Below are 19,536 nucleotides of genomic sequence, written 5' to 3'. Positions count from 1 at the left end.
CAGAATTTCCTTTGGAATTTAAGGTTAACTTTTTAAAAATAACTGCATGCATCAAATTAACTAGGCGAAATGGTAGGGAGACTCTGAGAGGCTGAGCTCCTATGTTTCAGATGTAAGCAGCCACCCTCCTGGGGGCCTCATTAGCATAATTATAAAAGATTTATTTAACAAGGGTATTCGGAGGACGTGATGGCCGAGCCCTTGGGGTGTAAGGGTCCCTGAGCCCTCCTCTATGCTGACAGGTTGTCAGGGCAGGAATTCCTGAGCCACTGGCAACTCCTTCATCTAGTAGGTTCTTTATAAATTCATGTTGCAGGTCTTTACATTTTTCAAAAGTTAAAATTTAGAGAACATTATAAATCTATAGCAGAATTTCATTTCCTTCTTGTGTTTACTTCCAATGTTATCTATAAAAAAGGTGCTTTGTGCAGATACAGAAGAGAGATCCAATGAACTCAAAGCCTCTTCAAATCCACCTCCAAGTGACTTTACTTGCCCAAGGTAAAAAGCTATCATAATATAATAGTGACAAATTTGAAAACACAGTATAAGTTACTTCTCCATTCAGTGGGGTGTATGCCCCAAATAAGGAGATAAGCAACACACCATCTTCTCATTCACTATTCACAAAACAACCACCCTTTGCTTAAGGATTTCTTCTTCATCAGAGATTAGTGAAAAATAACATTTTTCATAAAGACTATCTTTGTTCATTTCAAAAAAAAAAATTCAAGTCAACATAATTAAAAACTCAAGAGAGGCTATACTTTAAAATTTACTTGTAACAAACAAATATAAATTTCAAGTCACCATAGCTCTTATAATATAGGGATTTAACTAAAAAGGATGATTTTGCAGACAGGCAAAAATTTTAGGCCACTAAACTACTTGTTTGCATTAATATAATTTACATGGAAATATTTTGCTTTGAACAATCAGAGAAAGATTAGAGACCCTGTTCAAACCAGTAGAAGCCTACATATTGGGAACTTATATCAACACAGAACATACACTGACTAATTCTAAATGATACCTGAGTTCTGAAACAACAATGTAACAGCCTGTAGTCTAAGTACACATTTAACATCACATTTTCTTCTAATTTACCATACCTTTCCTTCAATGAATTGCACATGTGGGGCTTTAGTTGGGCTTCTGAGCTCCCTTCTGCCATCCCGATCTTGTACCATGGCAGGGCTGACAACTCCGGGGCCGTAGGCTGAAACCTCCCCAGCAGGACCAGGAAAATCCTTCATAAGACTTTGATCGACAACACCAACTGGAGCTAGGAAAGAAGGGTCACTTGGGATTACTTCAAGACATTTCAATGGTCAAACTTACAAAGATAAACAGGCAGCATGCAGACATTTAGCAGGAACACTGCTTGAGCTCTGAAGATACGAACACATCAAACCCACTTTTAAACTTTTACCAAATTCTAAATATATTCTAAATTTTAACCCATTAAACTACACCAGGCTCTCAAATCTGATTTTTGAAGGTTTTGAGTCTGATCAAGGAATTGGCCAGTAGGAGGAGCTCTAAGACCAGCTTAAACAGACATGGGGCATAATGTCAGAATCCCAACGTGAGCAATATTTGAGTTCTCTAGGGTCTCTTTGATAGTGCCTGAACTTATTTCTGAATCTATTTACTGCAACAAATAATTATCTAGAGATTAAAATGACTTGCTTCAATAAGTCTTTAGGATTCTTCCATAAAGGAACCTTTAATTTGAATACCATTCAAAATTGTGACAAGACAGTCAAAGTCGACATTATAGAATTGTTTAATAGTTTTCATTTTTCTAACCTCCCCTCTGAATGCCTCAACTTGACCTACAGTAAATCTAATACAGAGACACCCTCCCGACCCAGCAAACCTGGCCCTCATGTATTTCCTTCATCCCTCCTGCAGATGAACAGGAACGGATATTGTGTTGAAATTGCGGTCATATGGCAGATCAACCTAAGATGGCGTCACATTTCAACAAATGCAAGTGAGAAGCAGCGACAGAGCCTCTGTCCCTCTGTAGCTTCTCCCCCAAACCCCCAATCACTGAGGTTATTTCACCTGAATAAAAAGTGCTTGACAACAGGGTGACTGACATTGGTTCTATGCCCCCATAGAAGCGCAGTAAACACAAAGGCCTCTAGGCAGCAAGCTCCTGGAGGGCAGGGATGTGTGTGATCCACCATATTGAACTGCGGAGGCATCAAGCACCTCTAATCTGTGTATTACAAGAAAGCTCTTGGCCCACACCCTTCACGTACCCTGATCAAACCTTCCGTCTTCCCCAGCCTTGCCTTTTCCACCACATACCACGCTCATACTTACACCAGTTACCCAAGCCAGACACCTTGATGCCTCTGGCCTTCATCCCTCAACACCATCAAATCCAACTGAACCTAAATGTGGCCAGTTCTTCCTCCTCTATTTTTACCACCCCAGGCCATTTTAAGACTTTGACAGTCCTTAAGTACTCCCACTTTTGAAAACCCACGCCAAAATCACAAAATGAACTCACATCCTCCATGAAGTACAATTATTTTCCAGGATTTTTAACTTTTGAGAGGATGTTAGTAATTTTCCCTTGGAAAATCTACGACTATGTGTAACTCTTTTAATTTATGATTATGATTTCTAAGCACCCATTACGCATACTCAAATTATTGCAAAATGGAAAACTCTGACCTAGAAATGGTTTTAGATATAAGGATATCAAAATGTTAATGAATATCAAATTTAAAGTTATATAATGAAGTTGACAAAATATTTATTTTGCATGCCTTTACATACTTATTAATTTCAGTGTGCAGGGGGGCAGGCTGTTTGTTTTGCATTTTGAAACAAATAACTTTTTTTAGGTCTTAAGCACTTGTAGAACCCTGAGAAGCCTGTAGGCCCCAGGCCCTGAGCTTATGGTGCCAAATGGCTAACTGGCTACAATCATCCAACGCAAGATCCCCATTCCTCTCACCTGGAGTATTCTTAACCAGTCTACCTGCTTCCTGTCTTGTCCTATCAATCATTCTCAACATTGCACCGAGTAATTTTTTTAAAAAAGGTAATACTATGCACTTACATGCTTGTGTAAGTGTGCACACGTGTGCAACACACACACACTTCAATAGCACTAGAATAAAAACCACATTCTTTCTCGTGGCCTGCAAGGCCTTGCATGACCTACCCCCAGGCTACCTCTTCCCATCAATTACAAAGCTCTAACTAGTCTTCGTTCTGTTCCTGGACTGTATCAAGCTCTCCCTCATCTTAGAACCTTCAGACCTGCTGCTCCTGCCACCTGGAATGCTTTATTTCCTGCTCTACTCATGACTAGCTCCTCCTCATCCTTCAAGTCTCAGCCAAAATGGTTCTTCCCCAGATGGGCCTTCCTTCTCTCATGACCCAATCTCAGGTCCCTGCTTATTACAGTCTCCATTTTCAGGAAATCACTGTCTCCCCCCACTCTCAAATGCATCTTGGTTGTTCTCTTAAATGACTGCCTTGTGTCCTTTTTGGTTTGATTTTCCAATCTTGGAATCCCACTGTTTTTAAAAAGCTGTTCTAGACTGATTTTTATTTTAATGCTTCATCTTAGATAGCACATTCATTTTTAGGTTGCATGCAAGCACTGAAGATTTATTTTCATTTGTCAAAGCTTAAAGGAAGGAATATTTATGAATCTAAATTAGTCTGGTCTAACTTAAAAACTAAACAGGGGCAAGAAAATACAACACATGCCGTCAACAGCAACAACAACAAAAAGGTATATTGATGGGGAGTGGCGGTGAAAATAAAGTTTAGTACCAGGTTATAGCCTCACTTTGCTTTGGGAGGGAAAAAGCCTGGAATCCCTAATCAAATAGTTCAGTGGCTGTCTGGTCATGTATTGGCACGAAAAGCCTTTATTTTTCACAATAACACAATAATCCTTTTGATGACTTGCCCATCTGATGAATTACAGTGTCCAAAACACGAAAGGAAAAATAATGGATCACTGTGCTATGCTTGTTGCTTTTACTTGTAAAAATCATTGTTATCAGATACAGACCTACTATAACCCTCTGCACTCACCACTCACACAAGATGGTGGGTTTCCTTGAGCAGTGTTTTATCTATGTCAAAACACAGTGGTTTACTGCTCTTTCTAAAGTCTAGAATTTGCAATATAAGAGTTATAAAGCCTCACAGTTTGAAACAAAGGCTGAGACAGACAGTACTCCAGCAACAGGAATGACTTGTCTCAGGGCATTAACCACACTGACTGCAGTTACACAGCACTTAAATAAATTCTCTGTGGTAAGGGGCAAGGCCTGTCAAATATTTCCATGAGTGGGCACATTTTTCACATTTACTTGAAAAAAGTACTCAGTTGTTGATGAGCTGAAAGATACACTGACAGCTATCGTACATTAAAAATTCACTAAATTTAAATTACTACCTTTGGAAATGTGGACATTTATTTGAACCACAATTTATGACCCCCTTGCGTACCTGTCATCTCAAAATTAATGGGAGATTCTCCAGAATCAAGATTTAATCACTATATATACAAAATGCCCACCAACAAATCCCTGGATGTATCTGTGTGTCTGCCTGGACCTGTTTTCCAAATTTACTCTGGGAAAAATAGATCAAGGCTGAGAAGTGTCAATCTTTCATTAATGAGAGAGCATTTTTAGAATCAGACCTATAAACACAGAGAACTGATGGTTGCAGAGAAAAATGGGGCCAGGGATGGGCAAAATGGGCAAAGGGCAATGGGAGATACAGGCTTCCAGTTACAGAATGAAGAAGTCATGGTGATAAGAGATACAGAAGAGAAAATACAGTCAATGATACTGTAATCATATTGTGTGGTGATGGATGGTAGCTTCATGTGTGGTGAACACAGCATTACACAGAAGCTGAATCACTGTTGTACATGTGAAGCTGATGTAGCATTGTTACATCAACTATACACAAAAACTCATTTTATTTATATATATGTACATATATATGTGTGTATATATATATATATATATGAGTGCATTTTTATCTATTAGCATATCTGTTTCAGCTACTAGAAGTTGTTCTAGTTCATATTTCAGAAAAATGTCAGTAATAAGGAGCAACCAAGAAAGGTTTTCAGTGATCAATAGTAGTGAAACAAATTTTTAAATTTAATATTACTATTTTTGTATATGTTTTGAGATTAATCAACCAAAAAATGTTGGAAAACTACTTCTGAGAGAAAGTCATCCACATCAATTACTTTCTTCCAGGAAGAAAGTAAAATGAAGTCTCTTATAAAGCATTGTAATATAAAATTAACTTTGGGTCCTTTACAGAAAACCTGCTATTAACCCAAAATAATATACATATATGAAGGGAAAGAACATCAATTTATTTCCATACGTAAAATATATAAAACTACAATTATGTAGCTAATTCTAATAAAATAACATACGAAATTTATACATATCTCACCCCCCCCACCCCCCGTCTTGGCTGAAGAACTAGTGATTACACTGTATTTCCTTTCCTTTTGTTAAAGCACTCCATTCCAACTAATCTTTGGAAGTTGTGGATGGTTTCTCATATGCCAGAAAGTTTGGTAAGCTTCAGTAAGGGTTTTTAAACTCAAAAAATTAGAACATTTTAAGTTCCTTTGAATAGAGGTTCTTATCATACCAAAACCCTTGGAATTCCACTTTTGCCATTAATTAACAAGTTCAAGAAATTAAGACACATAAAATACATCACAATTAAGTCAGATCAGTAACAGTATATCTGTCCAACCTCTTATCCACGAGAATTCTCAATATTTGCGTACACTGACAGTACAAAGAAAATTTAGGCTCAGAATGACAGCTGTAAAACACTATAAAACTTTCCTTTTGAGTATAAGAAACACCATTTCATTTACGCAGAAAAAAATAGCTGTCCCTCTAGGGTGTTTCTGAGGACCTCATTAACTATAATATATCAACCCTTTCTGATTCCACCAGATTAGAGAAAGATTAAAGGCATCTAAACCATCATAAATGTGTTTACCTCCATCTAGACTCCTGGAGACCCGTTTGCTAGAGGTACGCTCAAAGTGTGGCGCGGGCCTGTCAATGAGGGTGCTTGCCTGACGGGTCTGGGCTTGGGTGCGGCCGCTGTAGCGGAATTTGGACCCCAAGGTCAGGAACTTGGCCTTTGGTGGCTGCTCTGGAGACACAAGCCTGTAGGGAGAAACAAAGAACCGAAACAGGAGCCTTTATGAATTTTCTTTTTTTAAAAAAAACGTTGAAACTTTCTATTTTAATATCCCACTTTACTAAGATTACTCAATTTAAAGAGCAAAAGGCTGCCTAAAGTTTCTAATGAAAAAGAATATTATTTATAAACCCTCCTACATACAGAGCTTTAGGCGAGTGATAAGATGACTAAATCCACAGCCATGAATTCATGAATAATAGGTTTCCCTCAACCTGAGCAAAAGAGCAACTGTTCTCAGCGTATATCAAATGCTATTTATTTGTATTAGCTTAAATCATTTATATAAACACATATGTCTGAATTCTTGCTCCTCGCTATAAATGCCAAGTGACAATCCATTACCATTAGTAATTCTCAATATTTATGTCTATTTCTCCTGGGAAAGAACTTCCAAATGCAGGACTCCACTGTGTCATGACGCTTTCCCATGAGGAGACAGCACGCGGGAGACCGGTAGAGATGACTAACATCCTCCCTGCCAGCACAGCTCCACCGCTCACACCCAGGGCTCACGATAAATGAAGGCCAACTTTCTTGATGGCAAATACTTTCAGACTTATGCAAAACTATGTTTTTAGTAAATAAAGCCAATCTTGTCTGGCATACAACTGGAATTGTCTCACTTCCATTGTCTAATCACGAGTTGGCAAAACGTCTTAACAAAAAAAGATAATCTTGGAGCTCGTATAGCATTTATTAAACAAGACGGCTTTAGGTGACAATTCCAGAATATGCACTTCATCAGAATGGTTCCTTTCATTCTCCAAGGAGTGATTTCTTATAGAGTTCGTTACCATTTCAAGTATTTTTAGTCCTTCAGCTCAGCTTTTTTTGTTTGTTTAGAAATCTTCTTCTGCTTAAAAGCAACAAAAACAGATTCTAGCAGAGGTAAAGCTACTGTGATAATAGAAGAGGCAATCCTCCATCAATTCTCAATGATATTAACCCAGAAAAACAATGTATTGGGATTAAACTGATGAAAGAAGAACCAATACTCTCTGGCCCTCTTGGTGGTAATCTATTCACGTAAGGTAGCAGACGACTTTCTTGAAAACTTCCATTATCTGCAAAAGATTTTCAAAGGAGACACAGAAGATGCTGCTGAGAAAATCTACTCTTATGATGGCCAGTGCCTCAAACTGTACTTTGGGAAAAGCTATATATTCTTAAATTAGAATTCTGGAATACGGGCGCCTGGGTGGCTCAGTTGGTTGGGCGGCTGCCTTCGGCTCAAGTCATGATCCTGGAGTCCCGGGATCGAGTCCCACATCGGGCTCCCTGCTCAGCAGGGAGTCTGCTTCTCCCTCTGACCCTCCCCCCTCTCATGTGCTTGCTCTCTCTCATTCTCTCTCTCTCAAATAAATAAATAAAATCTTTAAAAAAAAAAAAAAGAATTCTGGAATACTAGAAATTTAGGCCATAACAGAACTCTTATTTGTGCTCTGAATTATTTTTCTCAAACAGTTGAGGAAACTAAGGCACAGAAAGATTAACTTTCTCAGCATCCTGATGATAAATAAGAGAGGCATGGTGAGAAATGTGGTCATTTACCTTTCTCTCTCTCTCTCTCTCTCGTTAACTATGACAAGGTTTCCCTACCTAGCAACCAGTTAAAGAGGATCTAAGAATGCTCTGTAAGCAAGCAGTGATCTACAGAAAAGAAAGAGTCACTGGCAGGCTCATCACTGCAATAATAAAGAAATATTCATTCTTGGGGCACTTGGGTGGCTCAGTCAAGTGTCCGACTCTTGATTTTAGCTCAGCTCGTAATTTCAGGGTTGTGAGGTCGAACCCCACATCAGGCTCTACGCTGAGTGTGCAGTCTGCTTAAGATTCTCCCTCTCCCCTTCCTAACCCTCTATCTCTCTTGCCTCCCTTCAAAAAAAAAAAAAAAAAGGCAAGAAATACTCATTCTTGAAAAATAAGTTAGCTAAATCACATGTATCTTTATCTTTATCATCTATTCATGAAGTATACTCTATAGTTAATGGAAAATCAACCAGAGGAAAAAATAAGTATTTCTAAAGAATACCTCAAAGGGAAAATACGCATTGGTGACCCCAAAAGAAACTACCCCATCCCCCAAAATTATTAAACTAAAGACAACAAGCGTTGGCAAGGATGCAGAGAAATTGGGACTCTTGCACACCATTGGTGATAATGCACAATGATGCAGAAGTTATGGAAAACAGTATGGAGGTTCCTCAAAACATTAAACACAGAATTACCACCTGATCCAAAAAATCCCACTTCTGGATATTTATAAACAAAACAAAACAAAAAAACCCTGGGGGGGAAAAAAAACCCTGAAATCGGGATCTTGAAGAGAAATTAGTAGCACTCCTATCTTCATTACAGCACTATTCGCAATAGTTAAGATGTGGAAACAACAGAAACATTCACTGAGAGGAACGGATAAAGATGATGTGGTCTATGCGCAGGGCAGAGTGCTATTCGGCCTTACAAGAAAAAGAATTCTGCAACACTTGACAACGTGGATGGACCTTGAGGACATCATGCTGAGTGGAACGAGCCAGACACAGAAAGGTAGTGCATGATTCCACTTATATGAGGAAGCTAGAACAGTCAAATTCATAGACTCAAGCACTGGAATGGTGTACCAGGGGCTGGCAGGAGAGGGAAATGGGGGGTTATAAGTCACCGGGCATAAAGCTTCAGTGAAGATGAGTAAGCTCTAGAGATCTACTGCATGACACGCGCCTACAGTCAACAATATGTCATACACATGACGTTTAAGAGGATAGATCTCATGTTTTCTGACCCAATAAAGTGTAATTATTCAAAAGCAAAAATAAGAGACGGGAAGTAAAGAGAAGAGTGAGGTTGGGGGTATCTGGCACCCATGTGTAGGGTCACCTCAGTTGACTGCATCTCTCAAAGGCCAGGTCCTCCTAGAATGACCAGCTTCACACGATGATTTACTTACTGGTAGCTCTCATTTCCAGTTCTAGTAACTGCTCCCCACCCCCAGCAGTGACAACACCCCTTTAGGCCTAGGGGTGTTACCAAATCCTATTCATGAAACCCTACTCAAATTAAAAAAAAAATTTAAACTAGAAACAGGATACCTGATTGTGGGAATTATGAAAAATCTTAAGGGACATATAGGTAAAGGGATAGATCTTTTTAAAGATTTAGCTTTCTTCTTCTTTTACAAAATTAATTGAACGCACAAAAAAAGAAAACTGAAACTTCAGTCTTCAGAAAACAATTTTAAACAAAATTAAGAAAACCTCCATTAGTGTTTTCTGACTTTCTGGTTATTAGTTTATCTTATATAACTTCACATGGATCTGTGCTAGGTCCCATATGTTATTATTATATGTTATTATTGAGCAGGTGCTCAATAAATACAGGCTGGACCACTAGAGAGAATCCCATGGTCACCTTTTCCTAGAGGGCACTTGAATTTAAGTAGCCAGAAAATCCAAAGACATGTCTACCTATCCATTTTTCAGAATCCTCTTTCTCACTATTACATAGTCACAACATTGAAGAACAGCTTTTGAAATCTCTTACGCCGGGATTTTAGAGAAGGGGAGTTGGGCTATAAGTTCTAGAACTTCTAATACACAGCGAGAACTACTGCTGAATTTTCCGTCTTAATTTAGTAAACAAAACAATCCCGCTGCTAGAAAAAGCCCTTTGTAAAATGAAGTTCTTGGTTTTATTTTTGCCCCCCGTTATGAAAGTGGGCTCTCATTTATATAGACTGGGATATGTAACCAGTTAAATATCTAAGTTCAGGTGAGGAGTTCTATACAACCATATTTCTTTAGTCTAATTTGTTTTTAAGGTAACGGACGATTGGTTGCCATTTAAATACATATCAGATTATCCACTTATGCATTTTGTAAAAGATATTTTAAAAATATAAATCCAAGAAATACAAGGCAAGTATTTTAAAGGCATATATCTATCTAACACAATGTAAGTTTAGGAAAGTCATTAACTAGAGGATTTTTATTTTATTTCAACTTGAGATAAAATACTTCCGTGTTCAAGTGGCACTGGTGTATACATACACAAAATATTAACTTACAGATTAATTTTCTGACAGCGAAGAAATCCTCAGTTAAGTTGCAACTAAACAGAAGCAAATACTAAAACAAAAATGGACTGAACACAGACATTTATTAGTTTTTTCTAAAAGAATATGTTTGGCGGCTTAAGTCAATGGTAATGCAAATAAATTTCCTACAAAAATGTAGGCTAAGCAGCAAAATGTTTCAAGATCACTGAACAATTATTTCATCTTGACATTACTTTTATTTACCAACCGAGACCCTACCGTCATAAAAACAACATCAAAATCACTACAAGACCTCAATCATTTCACTTTTGGGCATTTAAAAGCTATAAATAAGGACCTAATCATTCTAGAGTTTTAATGGTTCTGAGCAAGATGATCTAAGGACCAGCACAAAAGAAATCAACTTTTACATATTTTACTGCTTAAGAAGCACAGTAAGGATTTATAATGGGAGGATTTTTTATAAAATTAATATTAATGTTTTTACTTATGGAAAGTAAAGGAACGTTTTAAGAAAAACCCACATTTCAGTTACTAAAGTCAATCAGACATTTAACAATAAAGCTATGAAGCAGCAGATGAGACTAATTCACTTGGAATTACTCTGGATCTACAATGACAAGTTTAAATGACCGTTTAATGCCAACCTACGGGAACCTCGTGTGAATCTTGTTTATACGCTGCCGCCACCACCGCCACCACCACCACCGAAGCACATCCGCTGTGAATACGGTCAGGGAGTATAGCACAGCGGGTATGCAGCGGGCCCTGTGAGCTGCAGGGCCTGGCTCTGAACTCCATCTCCACCCGTGACTGTCTATAAAACCACGGGCACGTCTCTTAACTTCTCTGTTCGCAGTTTTTCCAAGTGTAAAGTGAAGATTACAATGATGTTGTAAAGATTAAAAGAACTGATCCAGGTACAGCACTTAGAAGGGTGATAGGCCCTATCAAACACTCAAAGAAGAATAACAGCTTTATTATTATGTTCTTGTTCCACTAATATTAGTCTGGCTGAGTGGCTATCAATCAATAGAAAGATCTGTGTCTTTAATGGCTTCAATCTGAAAGCCATTTTAATTTTCTGAAGAAATCCTTTGCATCTTTTGTGATAAAAACAGAACAAAATCCAGATGTGACTCAAAGCACTCTGCAGATGAATTATGAATGCCCTGCTTTAGATACACTGCTTCCTACCATTTGTAAGAAAAGCTATACAAGGTTTAAAGATCTAAAAATCCTTTTGTTAACCATTATCTCAAAAGTCTGCAGAAGCAAACTGGTCTACTTTTAAATTGGAGTCGTGGCATGTCAGCAAAAATGGAGCAACCTAAGGCTTTGAAGGGCTAACAGACATTTCAGAAACACTTGCTGGAAGAATCCCAGAGGAAAGACCACACAGAGGTGACCAGTGTGGGCTTTGGAATCACAGAGCCAGGTCCCCAGCTCTGCGCAGGCGCCTGGACCCTGTGCCCTCTATGGGCATCCAGCTCTGAGCCACTTGCTCAGTGGGGGTGAGCAATAAATGAGACAGTGCAAGGTAAAGCAAGGGGTTATGTTTCTGACAACAATATACGCTCAACAAATGTAGCGCCTGTCATTTCTAAAATAATTATTGTTTCTATTATCATTACCTGACAGGAAAGCCTGCTATCTGTCCTGCCTTGATCTGTGGCATTTATCTCATAAATGTTATCTACTAGCTTTATTTGAGGCAGGCTCACGTTGTCTTGAGAAATGTGTCATGGCTTCCAAGAGAAATTACAAACTTTTCACAGATTTATACGCTCAGTGTAACTATGTCAGATGGATTCAAGTATATTTTAGGAGTTACATTTCTCTAAAATGAGTATATTAGAGCAGTCCTGAAAACAGATTATGTGTCAGTTTAACTTGAGTCACTTGTATCAGCTAATAATTCACCTTAAAAATAGCATACTGAGGTACCAGACTAAGAATAATGATGATACTGATGGTGATGGGAAACATTATTATATACCAGAAATAGTGATACATTTGTTTTGTGTGTTTCCTCACTTACTTTTCAAAGCAACCCTATAAGGTAGGTATTATTTTTACCATCGCACAGATGACGAAAGTGAGACTCAGAAAGGTAATTTACCCACAGTCACACACCCAGTGTGTGGTGGGACAGGAGTAGCAAGCAAGAGTCCAAAGCAAAAAGCTTCAAGATGGAGGATCCAGACACTTAGCTATATAGGCCACAGTATTATGAACTGAAGAAATAGGGAAAATGACCAGGTAAGAAGAGTAATGTAGAGATATGCCCTTGAAGACGAGGATAAAAGGAGATGGGACCCAAGCTGAATATAGCTAGAGGGTCTAAGGAGATCTTCTGGTTTTCTTATTTGTCTATTTTGATTTTTACAGGAGTAAGACATGGACATGTTTATTGGCCAAAGAAGGCAAAGGCACTCACTGGAGAGTACATCATGTACAAAGCATGATCCTATGTGAGGCATAAAATGAAGGATCAAAACTCCATAGGGAATGACTGTATTTTCCTTGAGACAGGATAGAGGGAAAGAATGAACAGAAAGAGGGGGGAATGCTACATAATTATGGGCAAAAGAAGGAAAACAGAGGGTATGTGAAACCAAGAATGCTCATGACCACAGCTTTTAGAATCCGTGACCCACGCAAAAGGGGCATCTGAGCAGAGAGGCCAGGTTCCTAGGGGCTCAGGAAGATCATGAGTATTGTAATGGGAAAGGTAGTAAAAGGTCTGACTGCCTGGTAGCTCTGAGGATCCAGCCGATATGGGAAATAACATATCTGTAACAGCACTAATCCAGAGTTGTGCGATTTGCTCTTACAAGGAATGAGTGTGTATACCAGGAGAGCTGTTGTTGAAGGCAGCGTCTGCAAGCACAGACGCAGAAGTGGTGAGGTCGAGACACAGGACTGACCCAGGACCAGCAGCCTGGCAGGCTGATGTGCACAAAGGGCACATGGTTGGATCATCCTGCAGAGCAGCAAAGGACAGATCCCCAGGGTTTGGGCTGGTTGGGCAAAGAAGTTAAACAGGAGGGAACTGGTAAGAACAACGAAATGAAGCCTGTGATGAATGATGGTGGCAAGAGGAATGACAGCCAGGTTTGAAGAGCGTGGTGACAGCAGGAAAGGTAGCTGTAGTCAGTGGAGTTTGGGACCACTGTAGACACAGATCGGCTCTGAGTGAGGACAGGCACGGCCAAGGAGATCTGGCAGGGAGGAGAGCAAAAACTGTAAAGTAGGGCGTGGCTGCATCTGTCCTCTCCACGACCACCTCTTAATCCGCACAGGTAACCAATAGCTGTTCTAATGAATTTTAAGCCGTTGCATTAAAATTACCTGTAGAGGGCGCCTGGGTGGCTCAGTTGGTTAAGCCTTCGGCTCAGGTCATGATCCCGGAGTCCTGGGATCGAGTCCCACATCGGGCTCCTGGCTCAGCGGCGAGCCTGCTTCTCCCTCTGACCCTCCCCCTTCTCATGCTGTTTCTCTGTCTCTCTCTCTTTCTCTCAAATAAATAAATAAATAAAATCTTAAAAAAAAAAAAATTACCTGTAGAAAGTATGATGTTCCACGCACACTTTCCATAGCCTTTTTGCTGCCCGATGGTTTAGCAGTTTGAATCCAATGGTGCTCTCAAATTGTTCGAGCTAGAATAAATCAATAAACTAAATCAGCATATTTCCTTAGAAGTTGATTAGAAGCTACTGAAAAACATGGATTCAGATGTTTCTGTAAGAAGTTAATTCTTCTCAAAAAAAGGAGACATTCGTATACCCAGTGTAATTACACAAAATGAATTTTTCGTAGACTGCAATACTAGTTTCTATGAAAAGCAAGTACAACTACGGACTCTAACCCATGTCCACTACAACTCATTCTACCACCCTCCTATTGATCTCTATCACTTAGCTGTTTCGACAACAACAAAATAACGGCCCCCCCAACTATGTGGCAGGCACTTACTACCTTTCCTTTTTGCTGAAGGGTATGGGTGGCTCTTGCTTATTTATTTGTTTATTTTTTAGCAACATGGAATTTCATGCAGGTTTATCATTAAGAACTCTGACCTTTTTTGCCAGGAAAGAATACAGAATAGTTCATTTTATTAAAATTCAATGGGAAAAATTCAGTTAGCGCACGGCCATAAAGAAGAACACTGACCAAAGCTGTTCAGATATGCCCAGGTGCACGTGACATTGCTTACCTCTGCTGGCCTAACTTTAATGTAGAAGTTACTGCGCTTATAGGAAATTTTCAAGATTTTCGGCCAAGCGAAACGATTGATTCTCAGTCTGTCTTTGTAAATGAGGAGCCCGTTAGCGCACACACCCAGCTTGATGTCCACGCCTTCCGAGTCCTGCCAAGCATAAGCCATTTGACCATGGTTAGAGCTGTCAAAGTTACATAAGTCAGGAAGCTCATTATCCCGCCCTCTCCTTAAACCATGACCAACTTTACAGGTTGGTATTTAAATCTCAGTGACAGTACACAAGTGGACACAGAACACCTTAAATCTATTATCTTCCGGGATCAAATCTGATTTGTCAAAGAGGTGTAGCCACCTGTCCACAGGATACAATATTCTCCAATATTCTCCAAAAGGCGTGACTTTTATGTTCCCAAGCCTGCCCGCAAGAGCTGATGGGAAAGAAGGGAAACAGAACTCAATGTAGACATTCTGAAGAGACGGGGTTTTCCTGGAGGCTATTCCAGCCCTTGGGGACAGTCTGTCAGCCCACCCTCAGGTGCGGTCAGCCATTTTACTTCAGGCAAATTTATTTCAGATGGACTATGCTAGCTAAGAGCTGTTTAATTTATGTCTCTATTCAGCAAAACACCAATCCCTCACAGAAAAGTTCTCTTGGAGGCCGACTGCTGAAATCTCTGAATTCTTCCAAGCCACTCCTCAATAACTCAGAGGGCTGACCTCCAGTCTGCATTACAGCATTGCTTTGGCTGGCATATTTCAATGGACTGCAGACTAATCTTGAATTTATTCAAATGGTTTTCGCTCCCAGCATTTTAACTTGGAATAGATGACAATAGAGAATAATCACAAGCCTGAACGATTTTTAAAAATCAAATAAATTTACAGATCAAAGTGAAATAGTGTCTCCTCACATTGCAAGTAATATTGAGGACACAAGAGCACGACACTCAAAATACACAGGTCGTTGTCTTAACTTTTAAGGGAAGAACTGGATCTCATTCAAGATACGTAAAATTGAAGATTATTATTCAGAGAGATCCACATTTTCAGAAATCATTTCCAACATGGCAGAAATTCTTACTGAGCCTGCTGACACAAACACCACATTTAACCTAAGTCTCAAATTCAGTGGAAGTGTAGCATTTCAACAGCCTTGTTATTGAATCATCTAATACAAATCAGATTACTCTTTTAAAAATAAAAGGACAGTACTAAGTAACGCATGCCAATTGCTTTCGCTGCTGCCATACCTGAATAATTCATATTTACACATAAAATTACATTGGACAATCCAAGCAGGTTTAAAAATCTCATCTATAAGGTGCTTTATTCACCCGTATCTGGCAGCCCCAATTCTCTCTAGGAACAGAGAAAAAAGCTGGGATGGATCAGGCACAGGTGCCCAAGCAACTTGGCACCAGTCACAAATGATGCGTTTGCCAAAAACATCACTGGCCATGGCCACAGGGAGGAGGCCGGAAGACTGCCCAAGACAGCATGTTCTCACCACAAGTAAGGAGGCAACACTGACTTGAAACATTGAACAAAGTCATCTCTAGTCTGAAGCAATCTTCAGACAGGACACTGAAGCTATTTTATCAGACTTAGGAATAAACACAATCTGGAACCAAGTAAATCGGTTCATTTTCCGTTGTTCCATGTACTGCTTCAGAATTATCAGTATTTGTGTGAATACAAATTACAGATAAAGAGTAACAAGCAAAAGGGAAAAAAGCATGCCTTAGTCCTCCATATTTGACTTCTGCCAATCACTCCACAACCAAGTCAGAAAAATAAACTAATAAAAAAGGAACACCTCAGGGAGCTGCCACCTATGCATATCAGCAGGATCCCAGGCCCTCTGACCTTGGAATGGGCTCAGCCCACGGAAAGTTCTCACAGATGGGAGAGGAGAAGAGAGAGAAGGGAGGTCAGGGATGTGTCCCTGTGAGAATTGCAGCTCCTCTGAAGACCGTCCTCCCCACACACAGATCTCTCCTTCTGGGTTCTGGCAACCATTCTCCACCCTCACCCCTTCGGAGGAATTGGGAGGGCTGCTGGTATGAGCCCAGAGGTGTCCCAGGCTCATGGTTTCCCTGTACCTGTGTGTCAAGAGTCCTTCCATTCAACACTCTTCGGCCTGTCCTAATGGGAATGTGCTATTAAGAACTAATAAAAATAATTTTTTTACTTAAATATAATCAAGACAATGAAAGATGTATGAAGGCACAAACTTCAAACTCCACCCAAAGTTCTTTTAAATTGCTACAGACTTTCTTCTCAACAAGCTACAAGTATCTTCCTCATCAAATATTATGAGTCTATCAGATGACAAACAGAATGAATAAATGTTACTCTGAACTTGTTAAAAAAGCAGTCTGTCCTAACCCCACAGCAAGAATGGAAATTATACTGAAATAGAGCCCACAAGTTTTTTTTTTTGCTTTTCTAAGGTACACCTTAAAAAACAAGAATCGTGAAACCTTGCCAAGTATTGCCATCTAAGAATTGGTTTTTAACTAGTGATCAACAAATTAAAAAATTTACATGTGGCCAGAGTAATGGGGTTTAAGAAGAGGAGAGACCCATGGGCTTTTTGGTCCCAAACCTGTTCTCTCCTGCCTCCCCTGTCTGGGTCTCTTGGCTGACCCCGCCTATCTCCATCACAGAGAGAAAGGAGCTGGAAAACACACAAGTGGTAGGAAGCCCCATTTCACCTCCTACAATTTATCAGAAGGTATCAGGCAAATATGGGAATGCTTAACAATATGCGGCTTAAGCAAGTCGTTCTCTGCACTCTGTCTTACGCAGTTATAAAATAAAAAAAACACTCAAATCTCAAATGAGGTGGTGTAAGTGGAAGGACTTTTAAGAATTAAAGGCATCTAGCACCTAGCAGTTAAAAATGATGATGCCAGAGACTATTTACTGACATGGAAAAATCTTTTAACAGAGCAAGCAAAAAACAATCAACCAAGAAAAAACAAACCCCTCACAAAATGATACCTGTAGTATGATCCTATTGAAAAAATGCCTCAGAGTTCAAGTGCTCAGAGATGGTTTTTTGTTTTTTGTTTTTTTTTAAGAAAACAAGAAAATGCTTCAAAATAGCAATAGTGTTTATTTCTGCATAAAGACATTTCAGTGTTTGTTTTTTTTTTCCCCTTGCTTGCTTCTATTTTCTGTAATGTATACCTATTTACTTTTATAACCAGGAAAAACAGTTAAAGAATAAAGGAAGCCACTGGAGGAAAAAAGTGCTTTGCAAACATGAAGTACTATCAACACAAGAGCAGGAATGATTAATCTGAGGCCTAGGGAGGGAAGAGATCTTTGGGTGGGAGGCTTTCCAAGAGATTTCTCTAATCACACAGAGATTCCTAGGCTACATGTAGGGATTGGCAGGCTCTTTTAAAGCACATTTTTCAAAACCAAATTCATCTTTCACCTTACCTCCTGCTTTCCTCCTGGGCTCTCCGAGCTCTGTGATCATCCAGACTAGGGTCATGAAGCACGTGATGCTTATTAGTGGCATCTTCCCAACTCAATCCCTTTCTCCTATCACCTAGCCCATCATTCCATCCTCCTCCCACCTCTCAAATTAGGCTGCAGGTGCTGCATCCCCTGGAGCCTGGGCCAGTCTCCTCCATCTTACAAGAAGTACTAAAACAGACCTGTGGAGAAGAGCCCGACCCTCAGGCTCATTCACAAGCCCAAGTTTTTTTTCAAAAATGGTTACATCCATACTGCTTTTGCCCTTTCATGGTTGCTAGGAACTGCTCTTTTCTCCCACGACTGAGGTAGGAGAGGGGGCTGGGAGAGAGGCAGCACTTGACACAGCAAAAGCTGGGATGCAGAATAAGCCAGGACAAGGGGTAAAGATGGCTGACAAGGGGAGTCTTACGATAAGTACGTATGAAAGGGTATTAATTGAAAAGACTGAGAAAAGAAGTAGGGCGAGAATCAATGGTCCTTCCCACAAGCATAAACCCCACCGTTAGTCACAGAATATTACAGACACCCTTGGGTGAGGGCGAATAGCCTTTTCCTAAAAGTGAGCTAGGCCACTCTGAAACTGGAGTCCTCTCAGAACTTCTGTCAACAGTTGGGAAAAGATGCCACTTCCCAGGACACGGACAGTACCTTGGCATGATGTAGGTCAACACCATACATGGAGAGCCGCTTTGCATTTTCCAAGAACTGAGAATCAGCTTGTGCTGGAGATAAGCCCCTGAGAATCAAAAGAAACAATATCATCTTATTGGCAGGTGCAAGGCAAACATGGCCAAAATGGGAAAGGAGCTTATGAGCTCAGAGCATCCAGGCTGGAGATGGTAACCCGCAAAATCTGCAGACAAGCAGGAAATGGGTGAGAAGGCTTACCTCTGAACCTCAGGCATTTTTCCTCATAAGATAAAAAGGGTAAGGGTAGAGATTTAGATTATCTTAGAAAATTATTTTCAGGTTTCTCCCCACTGGGGAAATGGGTGTAACATAAATTACCTGAGAGTAAAAAAGTGATCTCATCTTTCTGAAAAAGGCAAATTCTTGCTTCCTACTCCTTCATTTTATTTCACCAGGACTGATCATAATACAGACCACAAGTACTTGTATTTGATTTTACACCTACGGTAGTTAACACAGATCACATCCTGCCCATATTAAAATTATTTCCATCCCCGTCTCTAGTCACAACTCCACAAATTTTCGGCTCCCACAGAGCAGGACTCCATATTCACCGTGGCATTTCAGGACCTGCTATTTCAAATTTGAATTATACAGTAAATACCTATTGAGTAGAATTGGAATAAAATTAATAAGAAATACTGCCCTTTTTTTTTTTTTTTACAGAAAAGTCAATGAATGAGGTCTGTTTAAAAATTTCTAATCTCTGAAAGTTCCCTTCCAAACATTTTTGTCAAATTTTTACATAATTTCAACCCTGCCATATGGGACAAACTATGATTTTGTAGTGAGAGTTTTTTAAACTTGTGCTAAAAAACACATT

The 19,536-nt window shown here is 39.6% G+C and overlaps 1 protein-coding gene across 1 annotated transcript in view; it reads right to left on the bottom strand.

Annotated features, from left to right (window-relative positions):
• EPB41L2 (erythrocyte membrane protein band 4.1 like 2) overlaps positions 1-19,536 on the bottom strand; it is a 216,263-nt gene that overhangs the window by 40,479 nt on the left and 156,248 nt on the right. The window contains exons 8-12 of the mRNA XM_044917548.1: positions 18,672-18,759; positions 14,523-14,675; positions 13,868-13,965; positions 6,040-6,212; positions 1,113-1,285 (exon numbers count right to left, since the gene is read on the bottom strand). Of these exons, the coding sequence (XP_044773483.1) occupies positions 1,113-1,285; positions 6,040-6,212; positions 13,868-13,965; positions 14,523-14,675; positions 18,672-18,759 (685 nt within the window). The remainder of the gene's footprint in view (positions 1-1,112; positions 1,286-6,039; positions 6,213-13,867; positions 13,966-14,522; positions 14,676-18,671; positions 18,760-19,536) is intronic.

This window comes from Neomonachus schauinslandi, chromosome 8 (genome assembly GCF_002201575.2).
Source record: "Neomonachus schauinslandi chromosome 8, ASM220157v2, whole genome shotgun sequence".
Classification (NCBI taxonomy): Eukaryota; Metazoa; Chordata; class Mammalia; order Carnivora; family Phocidae; genus Neomonachus; species Neomonachus schauinslandi.
Note: the sequence above shows the minus strand (reverse complement) of the source record. Positions and strands in the feature narration are given on the sequence as shown.